The 13,011-nt window shown below is 41.3% G+C and overlaps 1 protein-coding gene across 5 annotated transcripts in view; it reads right to left on the bottom strand.

The window, feature by feature from the left end:
• Positions 1–13,011, bottom strand: part of JMJD1C (jumonji domain containing 1C) — a 159,893-nt gene that overhangs the window by 14,444 nt on the left and 132,438 nt on the right. For 4 of the 5 annotated variants that reach the window (XM_039719721.1, XM_039719722.1, XM_039719724.1 and 1 more), the window contains 7 exons: positions 10,634–12,813; positions 7,887–8,088; positions 6,009–6,223; positions 4,935–5,087; positions 2,083–2,172; positions 698–825; positions 272–485 (listed from right to left, as the gene is read on the bottom strand). In XM_039719721.1, the coding sequence (XP_039575655.1) occupies positions 272–485; positions 698–825; positions 2,083–2,172; positions 4,935–5,087; positions 6,009–6,223; positions 7,887–8,088; positions 10,634–12,813 (3,182 nt within the window). The remainder of the gene's footprint in view (positions 1–271; positions 486–697; positions 826–2,082; positions 2,173–4,934; positions 5,088–6,008; positions 6,224–7,886; positions 8,089–10,633; positions 12,814–13,011) is intronic. The other variant, XM_039719725.1, reaches the window with a different exon arrangement.

A 13,011-nucleotide genomic window follows, 5' to 3' on the forward strand; every position in this document is an offset into this window, starting at 1 on the left:
GGTCCCTTTCTGCCTGGCCACTGTCCAGCCACTCTGTCCCCAGCCTGCAGCAGGCAAGGGGTTATTGTGGACAAGATACAGCACTCTGCACTTGGACTTATTAAACTTCATCCTCCTGGACTCTGCCCATCCATCCAACCATTCCAGGTCTCTCTGCAGAGCCCTCCTACCTTCCAAGAGATCCACACATGCTCCCAGCATGGTGTCATTTGAAAAGTACCAGCAGTGCCCCCAAAGTCACAGACATCATATGGCAATTTCAAACATATACCTTTTTTTTCTTCTCTGGCTTTCTGCTCTGCAAGATCAGCCAGCCAGTGCAGTGGGGACTGGGATTCAGGTGGTGTTAACTTGCTGTCTGTGCTCACATCACTCCTGGGACTTGTGTTACCATTCGTCTCAGACTTTTGAGGAGTATTCTGCTGTTGAGACTCAGGCATACACAGAGAAATTTTATTACTGTGGTTAAGGACATTCTGCAAAACCTGTAAAGAACAAATTTATTTTTAACTACACAGCTTCACTTTAATGTATCTCAAAGACATGGCCAGCATTTAATCCCCCACATATGCAAACTAAAATGCAACTGGTACTTTCCAAATACAAAAATCCACCAGGATCAGAACACTTGAACAAGATGCATATATATATATATATATATATATATATACACACATTACACACATTTTAGACTCACCTGAGACACACCATTCATTGCAGGGAGCTTGCCAGCTTGTGTGTTCTGCTTGATGGTGCACTGACAATGGGATTTAATTTCAAATTTTTCTCTAATATTGTGCATAGCATCTAAAAGATCTGTCAAAACTAAAGACAATTAAGAAGAAAAACATTACTAGCTGTCAATCATTATGACCCTCTTTACGACATACATGGGGTGATGTTTTAAACTATTAAAAATCCTGAATTTACCACTCAAAACTACTCCAAAATGACTGCCCAGTTTATCATTTAGCTTGTGCACAGAGACACTCAATTAAATAATTGCACACTACTCTTCTGAATAATCTGAGCTTTAATCTGCATTCCCATTGCATGGCACACATCAAGTAAGCCAGTAATTATTTACTTCTCTTTGTTCAATGGGTATATCATTGCTTCATTCAATAAAACCATCAGCCACAGACTGAAGTGAGCCATGTCTTGACAAAAAAATCAGTATGTGAGCATGTAAATGAAGGCTGTTTGGTAATGGGCATGCACAGAAGAACAAAACTGAGGTTAAGTAGGCAGTCTTCATTGTGCTGTTTCCAGATGAGTGGTTCACTTTCACAATTTAAAATTCAAACCAGTTTCAGTCTAGAACCTGTTCTGGGAAATGTCACAATTTGAATTTGTTATGGAATCTACCCAACCTTCATTTCTACCTGAACTAACTAACCCGTGGAATAACGACTTGGTTCTGTATTTTTGGCTTAAAATAACCTGGGAATTCACTTAGTACATTTAAGGGCACATTTCAGTTTTCTATTTTCTGGTCTGTATCAATGCTGACAGAAATTTTGTGCTAACAACCACTATACCACATCTAAAGGCACTACTTCACAGAATTTACTTAGTTGTAGGCAGAAATCTGAATCTAGCTGGGTCTATGAGTCCTGTTTAGTTTTTCAATTACCATGAAATTGCATTCATTGCATTTTGCTCAATCAAAATGCAATGAATTTGGGCACGGGACACATGACAAATCCCCAAAAATCCACTGCCTCAGTGGTACTATTTAAACATTTTCTTTTAACAGCTAAGGTCATATTTATTAAATACATTCTGATTGTTTTATTCTGTTCAGAAAAGGTAGAAATCCATCCCAAAAAGGCCCTCAATTTCTTCACTGCCTGTCCCCAAAACCCCTTTACACATCTGTCAGCACACTTCTCTTATTTTCATCATCATCTGTGCCCAGTGCTGGTAACTGCCCAGAGCCACTTGCCTTCTTGCAATGATTTAACCCAATTCCCAGGTTTTTAAACAGAAAATGAGAAGTTTCAAGAAACAACTCTTGCCCTGCTTTCACAGGGAGACCTGGGGAAAAAGCAGTTTCTGCTGGTTTGCATGTGGCCTTACCAGAGCCTGGAATGATCTGTGTTGGCATCAGGTGCTTGTGATCATGAGGCTGTCCCTTCACACACTTCATCCAGGCGTACAACTCCTTATCTGCAAAAGAGCATTGCCAATGTTTTACTTCCCCTATGTTGCACACAGGCAGAGCTAAGGCCTTTCAGACTGGTTTTGGTTAGGAACATTTCTCTGCACATACAGGTCTTCTGTCCAGGTGTCCAGTGTGACAAGGACTTGCATACAACAGCTGCTTTTCACATTAATGAAAAGAGCTTTAACAACACTGAAATCTGAAAGAGCTGCACCTGTAACACAGGCCCTTGCCAATTACCTCCAAATTTCAAAGTGTATTCCCTTTATCACATTTAGTGAGTTGCAAATTTAACACAGGCTGAAATCCTGTACAGTTGCTATTAAGGCCATGAGCCTCCCTTGATGAATCCTGCCATGGAAAAGAGACATAATTAGGCTGTGATTGTATGGTTCATCTAATTTAACACAGTCCACACTCCAACTGGAAGTGTCTGTTTTCAACCAGAGTTCACCAGACAAGCCAAAAAGATGAACTTTAACCAAGTCATCTCTCTGATTCAGCCTATGATGCAGGTACACCAGTGGCACTGGTGGCACAGAGGAGAGGGAAGCTGCATCACAGATTTGTGGCACATTAAAGCAACCATGAAACCCTAAGTCTCTATGTACTGGCTGAAAATCATTTGTGCCAGCAGAAAGGGCCTAACTGGTAGGAGATGCATTCTAAAAAGTTTAAAGAAGTATCTCCTGAAATATGCAATGTGAAAAAAAAAACACACAAGAAGAATGAGAGCAAAAAATGTCTGGCCAAGCAACTGATCACCAATGTGCTATATGATATTGGGGCAGAAAGAACACAATTTCTTTCTTCATTTCCAGTCCTATTCACTGAGCTGCTAACTTTTAAGACATTTTTCCAAGACTTTTACCAGTTTGCTCACTCCAGCAATTTAAACTAAAGAACATAACATAGGAAGCATTTAACACGTTTAAGGCATTTTTTTACACTATAGTAGGTACACAATGTTTCCAAATGTTCCTTCAGATAAGTGTTACATTTATAGGCTATTCGGTAGTTTTTCCAGCACCTAAAACACCTGAATATCCAACCGGTCACAAACATAAATAAATCAAGACAACAAAACAGTATGCATCTACTTAATCTATTTTCTCACAGAAATGTCATAAAATGGCATCCCACTTGATGGTGCCATAAACTCTCTGAAGGTAATAATGGTTGCATATTCACTCACTCATGTGGTAAAGTGATAAGAGAAGTCATCGATAAGTATCTGAATCTGGAATATTTAAATCTCTAACATTCCTGCTGAAGCAGGGAAAAACCAAGGGATTCTCTGTTACATTCAGCAACTGTGAAAACAACTGCTGGTTCCAGGAAAAATGGTGTAATATAAAGTCCTATTATATAGAGATGGGTGGGTGGTTCTGAACGTTTTTTAAGAGAGTACCAAAGAAGCAACACAGTTCTCATGAATCCTCCAGCATCATTAGAAATTAAGCTACAGCAAGGGAAGCTGTTGTACTGCTGCTTTCACACGTAAAACTGCAATCAACAGAAAGGAGAGAAGTCCTCCCTGCAAGAAAACTGAAGAGAAGCCTCCTTCTTTATACTGCTTGTTCCAACTTCTAAGACATTTTGCTAAAACTTTCCTGGCTGGTTAACACATACTATAAAAAGCCTCTGACTGTGTGTTCCCACCAGGGTAAATAATGTTTGGCATCCATCCCAAGCCACGTCAGATGGATGCACACACATGCGCACACACAGGCTCCAGCCCGTGAAGCACCAAAGCACTAACAACTGTTCTCAGTGCAGGAAAATACTGACATTAGCTCCCTAAAAACTTCAGTGTAGGAGGCTGTCACTGCAAGCCAGGGACAAAGTGGGTGAGACTCTCCATTTGGCAAAGCTTTGCCACCTAACAGTTAAACTTTATTTTACTAACGTTTCACATCTGTGGCATGACACGGCTATGACAAACATGGAACTGCTTTTCAAAACAGCATTATCCTTGAATCAGTTCCTGGCACAGTGTCTGACCACAGAGCTGTGCCAGGGCACAATGCCTGCCTCCCAGGGAAGGCAGTGCATTCCACCAAGCAGCCTGCACACCAGGGTCACAGTCCAGGGCTCCAAGCCCAAATCAATCCTCCAAGTCATTCCTCCTTTCAATTGTAACCCAGCTGGGTCACCCAGAAATCAGAGGTTTGCAAGTCAGTCCTGTTATACTTCTCTCTCTCTCTCTCCAGACTAAAGCAGATATTTCCATTAGAGCACAGGATAAACCACATGTATGTGTAGGCTTATGGATTGTGAAACTTCCATTAACACTTACTTTAAATACCATCCAAAGTATTTTTCTCCATCTCTTTCTTTTTTATGATAAAACTATAAAATAGGATGTTACATCAGTATGACAAGACACTTATGAAGGGAGGACTCCAGAAGGCATTTAAATCAAGGCAAGTCTTAACAGCAATGAGTTACCATAAACAGGGAGGTGACTGAGCAACAGTCTCACAACCAAAGAACAAGATTTAACCTTGAGGGGCAAAGCACAAGCAATCCACACAAAAAGACTGAAATGTAGACAAAGAGCTAAAATAGCCCCAACAGCAGTTGCTTTCTGAATGACTGATTCTGTATCTACTGACAAAAAAGGAGGCAAAAAAGATCTAAGAGAAACCAATACACACAAGAAGTAATTTAACACTTTACAGACAGACAGTTCTAGTGAATCAGCAGCTCTGCAGCAAATGAGAATAAACAGCCTATACAATACTCTAGTTCATAAAAAACTGACCTCTAGAACTTTTCCTTTCCTTTGCTTTGTAACAATCTAGGCAGACCACAAATCCACATTTTTGGCAGACCCAATGAATGTTAAATAATGTGGCTTCACATGCATCACACATCTCACGGACTCCTCTCACTGCTCTCTTCCATGCAATTTTGGCTGAAATACAAAATAAGCAGAATAAAAGGACTGAAATTTAAATGCAAAGCACAGAATGAATAGTCTTTATACACGAAGCATTCATAAGTTTCCCCCAGACACAACTGGGTTTAGGGGGAGGAAAGTGATTCTTCATGAACAGGCCATCAAGAGCTGCCCTCCTCTTAGTTCCACTACACAGCATCCCCTTCAATGCTACCTATTATCAACACATTATAAAGAAATAAGGCATTCAGAAAACACAGACTAAAGTAATACAGAAAATATATTGCTGCAAGCATTCAGAACTTCTTTAGTATACACTTTTAACCTATGCACTCATGAGGGTTTTGCACCTGACTGCCCAGGGGACATGTTTGATCTAAAGGGCAGCCAAACCAGTGAGCTGGACAGTTGAAGCCGGCAGAAGGGGAGGGAGGTGCCTGGTCAGGAGACCTGGCTAGTCTGTGTTTTCTGCTCCACTTCCCCCTCATACAGCCTGGAATGAGCACAGCCACCAGCCTGTGCCCATCTGCTGTGGGCCAGAAGGACTGAGGGTTGCTTTGCTGGGGAGGTGACAGTGTTAGCACATGCTCTGCAGGGCCTGTGCTGCTGCACTCTTCTCCTCTGTTTTGGGAAGGAGACACATCAGAAACACACCATTTGCTGGCAGCATCAGTACCTGGCTCACCACAGGCCCTGGCTGGAGCTGGCTGCTCTGGCTGGAGGCCAAGCTGGCAATGGAGGCTACTCCAAACCCTACAGGAGCCTGGCCCCAGCACAGGGAGGGGACGGGGCTGGCCCACTGAGGAAGGAACCCTCCCCAGCACTACCAAACAGCTGAGGAAAATCCAACAGCCAGGGGAAGAGAGCTGCACAAAGGGAAGCAATGGGCATCCAAGAAAAACTGCACAACACCTGAGAGCTTTGAGAGCTCCTTACCGTCTTTTTTCACCCAGGACATGGCTGTTTTCTCAGAGGTTACCAACTGACAAAATTTATCCCCTATGATATCTAGAATGTATTTAGAAGTTTCTAGGTCCAATTCATCATCTTCATAGTTTTCATGTGTCCATAAGCTCAGTGCTTCATCATCATATTGATCAGGAGAGGAGAAACCATCTATCCTAACCACTCCGTTCTTACTAAAAGACAACCTAAAAATGAAAACAGATAGTTTGACTGCATGTATCATTATACTCTGTGACTTCCAATTTACTGGCTGCTTATATATTACAACACAAAAGTTTTCTTTTCCCGTTATCATCCTACATACTTTTTTAATTTTAAAATAAATCCTACTGATGAAAATAGTTTTAGAATTATAAATAAGGAAGCATGAAAACTAAAACTAATCATTTAGGAACTTTTTTCCATTCTATTCACTCATCATTGTCTCCCTCTAGCATTTATTACTCCTTTAAAATTGCAGACAGGAACATTTTCTTTTTCTGTTTTATTTTGGTCAAAGTTTGGTTCCACCCACTTTCCCACCTCACTTTCAATTTTTGGAATGTCTGTGTCAGCAGTCCCTCACTCTGACTTTTATTTCATAGATTTTTGTATCTTACTGCTCTCATACTAAGAAAACATGGGTTCAAATACTACATTTAAATTTTTCTAGGCAGAATAAATCACCAACAGAAGCTATTGTTTTTGCATCCACTGAACTCTGACCTTGCAAAGGCTTTCCTGTTACCCTACCCAGGGCCATTCCACTAACCCCTGGCTATACTCAGCCTATTTTAAAGTGGTAACAATTAATCAGTCCATCTTTTCCAAAACAGGATAAGTCATTACACAGATGTGATTATAACAGTTAAGGAATTTATGCCAACGAGACTGTCCTGAATTTAGACGTATCAATAATAACATTTAGATATGTATTCAAATGAACAAGATGAAATGATCAACTTTCAGCTTCCAAAACAACAATTTCCAAAAGAAGTGTAAACTTTTGCAATTCAAGCCCTACTATCTAAACACAATGAAAATAATTAAACTGCTGTGAAATTTACCACAGTACAATAAAAACATTCCATACTGTTTTTTAAAATGTTGGCAAACCTTTATGTTCTCTCCTTTATACTGGGGGAAGAAAATCAACCAAAATTCCAACTCTGCCAAATGTGGAAGCAAACATTCTTACAGAGAAGGTATTCAGAGTCCAACCTTGAAATGATTCCTACAGATCTACCAAGTCTTGTAACTGAAGATTCATTATAAAAAATTAAATCCCATTTAGGGAACAGTTTCTTGTCAAAAACAAGTTGGATTAATATTGACAAACTGAAGGTGTTTTATCCTTTCTTGGAGCTTCCTGCACCCCCAGGAAATTTTCTTCCTTGTGAGTTTTCCTTGATGGGCCATCAATTCCAAAAAACGAGGTCACAACTCCTCTCTGTCCTCAGAAAACTCCCAGGAAACCCTGAGAAACATTCCCACCATACACTGGCATAAGAACAATTACAAGTAAGCGCAACTCTGTGGTTGTACAACTTATCCAGAAAAACTGAAGCTTGCCTTTTGAAAATCCCACTTCAAATGTCAGACACCTGTGTGATGGTGATGTGCTGTATTTTCTGCTTGCCTAAGGTATAGCAGGCAGATGTTCTGATGTCTTTGCTATAAAGCTTTTAAACAGCAATGAAGTCAATCCACAAAAGAAATGCAAATGTAAATACTGCTAAAATAGATGCTGTCTTTTATCGGGTAGACTGAGCCAGAAAAATCAGACATGCTTTCAAGTATGCCAGTCTTTTGTCAATATTATTTTTTAAAGCTGAAGCACCACATTACCAGGAAACCAGGCATACTTACCGCCGAAAGTAGTAAAATCTACAAAATACTGGTGAGTGAGTTGGTTCTTCTCCTTTCTTACTTCTTATTAACCTACATTCTCTGCATTTTTGCAAATTTGGTCCTATTTCAGAACAAGAATCATCCTGCAAAAAGGACTCTCCCGTTTGCTTCAGCTTCTTTACTTTGCGCCAGTCTTTTAACACTGAGCGAGGTATACCAGCTGCAAAGGAAGGACAGTTTCAATGAGGTACTGGCACTGCTTCCTCACACATCACACTCAAGACACTCATTCAGCATTTTTTTCTGGTACATTTTTACCTGCATAACGTATTTCATTTTTATTTCCACCTGCCTGCCTGTCAGCACCGAAGTTTAAAAAGCAAATAAAACTTACACAGTAACTGCTAAGCTCCCAAGACACTACATCTTCCCTTATATTAGGCATATAATTCTCCAGATATTCTCCTAAAACCATCTTCAGAACCTCATTCTTACAAAAAAAAGCAAAGATATACACTACTGCAAGAAAGCTAGGTTTCAACTCTGTTTCTGAAGGTGTAGGCACAAAAAGCTACAGTTTAATAAATAAAAGCTTAAAGAGCTTAAAATAAACCAACCTAAAACCAAATTCTAACTCCATCAAAACTTTTTTCTTTCTTTAAAGTTACAGAATAGCAGCTATATTCACAGAATCCATTTACACTCTGTCTGGTTTGTTGGCTTTGCAAGGCCAAGCAATATAATTCTATTTTCGATACTGAAGTCAGCAGATCTGACACTGAGTAACATGAGGAGCAAGACTATTGAGTAATAAGTGCAATTTTCACATACAGGTTTTGAAACTGAACCCTGCTGTCATTTAACCAAGCTTTCATTTTAAGGAGTCTTGAAAGTGGCACCACACTTATCTGCAGACAGAGAGAATTATCTGTCATTTCATCTACCACTACTCTTGAAAGTTCATGTCCTGTAAACAGGGATCTGATGTAGGATGATAAAAGGGTCAGGGTGTTAACTTTGGACTCGGTACCTGGGTGCAGGTTGGTGTTTTGCCAGAGATGACTTGTACAAACTTTACAAGTGACAGACTGCCTATGCCTCAGTTCCTGGCCTAGAAACCACATTCCATACTCACCCAAGGCATGACAGTAACTGGATTAAAACCTGAAGAGTAAAAGGGGCCCAAGTACAGGTTTACTAGTCCAAAGCAATGTTTTCTGCCTTGGAAGCAGAGATGCTGGGTGTCATCTGGTAGCTGCTAGACTTCAAGCTCTGTGGGTAGGCACTTGGAAGAGCCCCAACACTTGCAGGGCTGTGAAATGCCTTGCTGTGCAGGAGGGAGCCCCACAGCCCCGAGCTCTGAGCGCTCTGGCCAGCACATGAGCTCCCGGGGGCTTTCCAAAACAGCACCAGGACAAAGCACTCCTCAAGCCTGGCACAATCCACACACCAGCCATGCTGCAAAACTGCCACTGAGCCCCAGACCCTGCAGCACAGTTACCTCCAGGCAGCTTTTCCAAGGGAACACCATCCTTCCTCAAACCTCCTCAAGGCTGACTATGATTTTTGTGTAAAATCTTTGTGGTAAGTTCTTTTTGAAAGAAAAATTTCTGACCAGCTCTCTTGCAGAAATTTATCACAAAAAATCTTTTGCCAGAGCAGAAAGGTCATAAACACTTAACATGTTAAATATATGTATTTACAGCTTACTTTAAGAAAGGAAGCTGAAAAAGATTTTACAGGCATGTTTGCCTTGATCTTCCCCTTACCTGGGAGCAGAAAGAAATAGTACTATTACTACTGGACCAAATATCTAGAACATTTCAGATAGACTACAACATTTTCAGCACCCAGTACAATTCAGGGATCAAGTACTCTCAGATACCAGAAGAGTAACTTTATACACCAGACAGTGAAAAGCCACAGAATGTAATTACAGGCAGTATTGCTCACTTTCTTGCTACCTGTACTTAAAGTCTGACAAGAAGTAATTTAATGGTAGACTCTCTAATACTTAACCAGACCAAAAACAAAGAATTCTTGGAGAAGAATAAATTGGAATAAAAATAAGGCAAGTTTTTAAATAAAATCCCCTATGTTGACAGACCAGTTTCTCTTTTCAGATTAATCTAGTTACAATCTGCTACACGTTACAGTATTCCATTTAAATGGAAATTTGTATTTCCCTAAATTTTTTTTATTCCTTAAACAAGAGAGATGTTAACACCATGTACTACACATACTTGTTAGGAGTGTGAAATTATTCTCCCTTAAACCTTTCATTAAATTAACCAAATCATAACCGAGTGGCACCAGGCTCTCAAGGAACTGCCTCTGGCTTTCTGATCAAAGGATGAATTAGAGCTCAACAACAGAGAATCTTTCCCTCCAGCAATGCTCTAAAAATAAATGCATTAGATCTTAAAATAAAAAAAAAACCCCAACATATATATATATATAGCTCAATACAAGTGGCACAACTATATGCATCGGCCTGCTCAGTTCTGGTGGACAGCATAAACGAAATGGTTTACTTCTTATTTTTAGGCCAAGAACCAGTTTGTTAACACAGATATACAAAACGGTCTATTTCTTACACCAGGATATTTAAAACGGCCTCAAGACAGATAAATCAGGACCAACTCATTTACACAGGCATGTTTTTTAGCTCTTTTCCCAGCTATCGTGCATGACAAACCCTCCAAGATTATCAGTGTTGGACTTCACACACTTCTGTGTCTTCCAAATCAGATTAATATACTCACTGCTGTTACTGCCGCTCTGTAACTTCAGCTTGCTTTTTTCTTTGGCGCTCCTGCTAAGGACACCATTTGGTTTCACTTCTTCCTCGGTATCACCCTTTTTTTTCTGCAAATCATTTTGTTTCTTTTTGTAAGTTGGCTTGGGCTGCCGTTTAGTCCTTTGCTCTGACTTGCTCTCGCTTTCATCAGAGTCACCACTTTCAGAGCCAGACTCGTACGTTCGTTTTCCTTTTCTCCTTGGGTGCTTATCTTCCTTCACAAACTTATCTGCCAAGATTTTGCTATCCATGTTATTTTGCAAATCATTTGATGTAGAAGCTATTAAATTGACAGTACACGGCTTAATAATTTCTGAAACACTGTTCCCTGAATTATCTTTTTTATTAGTGTTTTTATCTTCCTCTGAATGCCTTGTTAGCCAAGCCTTTTTCAGTTTAGTGTGGTAGTTTGGCTGACTCGTCTGGGAAGTTTGCCCACTGCCTACAGAGTTCGCTTTGTTTATTGTATTACAGACGATAGCACTGTCTAGGGAGAGAGAGGTTGAAAATGTCTGATTTTTCACAGAGTTGGACTCGGTCTCAGCGGCGTTGCTACTTTTAAACTGAGCCGCAGCCAACGCTGCCTTGTGCTTTTTCAAATGGACAAAGTCGGTAGAGGTGGAGAATCCCGGGGCGGGCTGCGCGGCGCTGCCAGCAGCGGATGTAACCGGAGCTGCAGTGCTGACCTTGCACTCCTGGGGCTGCGCAGCCTGGCCGGCCGCCCTCGGGGCCGCGCTCTCCGGCGTGCCCGACACCGAGTCACTCGCTTCAGAGCTCCCCCGGCTCGACACGCTGGTGGTCACTGCTGCTGATGCAGGGACATCCGTTTTGGTGCTGCAGATGATGGTTGTGGTAGGGGTGACAGCACGAGGAATGCTGCCTTGCGAGACAGCTGCAAATTTCTTTTCATACTGTGTGCGAGCACTGTCTGAGTTCATATTTGGCAGTATGACTCTTCCAGTCTCCCTGGCTTCCGCTGTTTTCAGGCAATCTGCTAGATTTGTCACAGCTGAAGATCTCTCACTAACTCGATCTTTGGAAGCAGACTGCATTACTGGTACATTCTCATATTTTGTGCTAGAAGGAGGACGCACAATAACAGATGCTGTAGCGGACTGCGACTTTCCACTCATTCTTTCAGTGTTCCAATCCACTTTTTCATTATTTGGGGCATTATTAGACTTCCACATTTCTGATAAATTCTGTTCAGAAGTGCCCTTGTAAACAGTTTGGGCTTCCTTGGGCTCAGGTACTAAAGTTGGTGGTTTCTGCAACTCCTGTATTTTGCCACCACCAGCATTAACGGGTTGAACAGGGGTCAGAGTTGGAGGGGAAAGGCTGCTGTAGCTGCTCTCCTTCTTCTCCAGGTTCTGGTGCACAGGAGGGTGAAACACAGGGGCCCTATGCAAGGCAGGCATACTCCGGAGTGTATTTGAAGATGACACTGACAACTGAGTAGGGCTCCTGCTGTCACTTCTGAAAGAATTTACAGAGTGAGACTGCACCGATTGTGAAAGCTGCTCGGGTATCTTGCTTGTAGAGCCTTCGCTCTCTGGTTGGTGCTTAATTAAAGGTGGCGGTTTTGAAAGGGAAGAAATGTAGGAGGGCAGAGCCTGGGGACTAGCTGCTGTTGAAGGACAATTACTTTGCTTATCAACATATACACCTGAAGTTTCCTTTGATGGGTAGGATCTTGGTGGTTCATTTACTACACTGTTAGACAAGGTAGTGAAATAGTTACTCTGTGGCAAATTCTGTGGAACTGAATGCTTCATTTTATACAGTTCTGACACAGAGCGTTCAGCATCTTTGTCGTATTTTACTGAATGGCTTTTGGGACTTGAAGATAAGGATGTTACCCTGGAGTAGTTCTCTCTCTCTCCCTCCAGTGCCTTTATTTTAGCTGTAAAAGGAGCAACTTCAATACTTTCTTGCAGTATCCGTCTGTGTTCTTCTTTGTATTTGCTCAGTCGCTCCCCAGTCTCCTGTGGTGGCCTTGGCAGCTGGTTCAACATCGGATCTGCATAATGTCTGTGCATATGGCTCTCCTTTGCTGTCTGTGTTCTGCTCTGCTCTAGCTCACTCTTCACAGGCGCAGTGGTAACAGATCGCAAAGGTTCAGCAAAAGCTTTCCTCTCCAGTTCCCTGTTTGAAGAAAGGTTAAGCAAACACAGGTTAGCATGAACGTAGTACCATGTGCTAGACGGAAGACTTTTCTTCCCATGCCCTGAACCAAGTTATCTATTAACACAAAATAAACTTTCCTCTATATTAAGTACAATTTTCAGAAGTTTTCAAATGACTCACGAACTCAAGTACCACACCAAGTCAACAAGGCAACAC

This window comes from Passer montanus, unplaced genomic scaffold (assembly GCF_014805655.1).
Source record: "Passer montanus isolate IOZ18808 unplaced genomic scaffold, ASM1480565v1 scaffold42, whole genome shotgun sequence".
Lineage (NCBI taxonomy): Eukaryota > Metazoa > Chordata > Aves > Passeriformes > Passeridae > Passer > Passer montanus.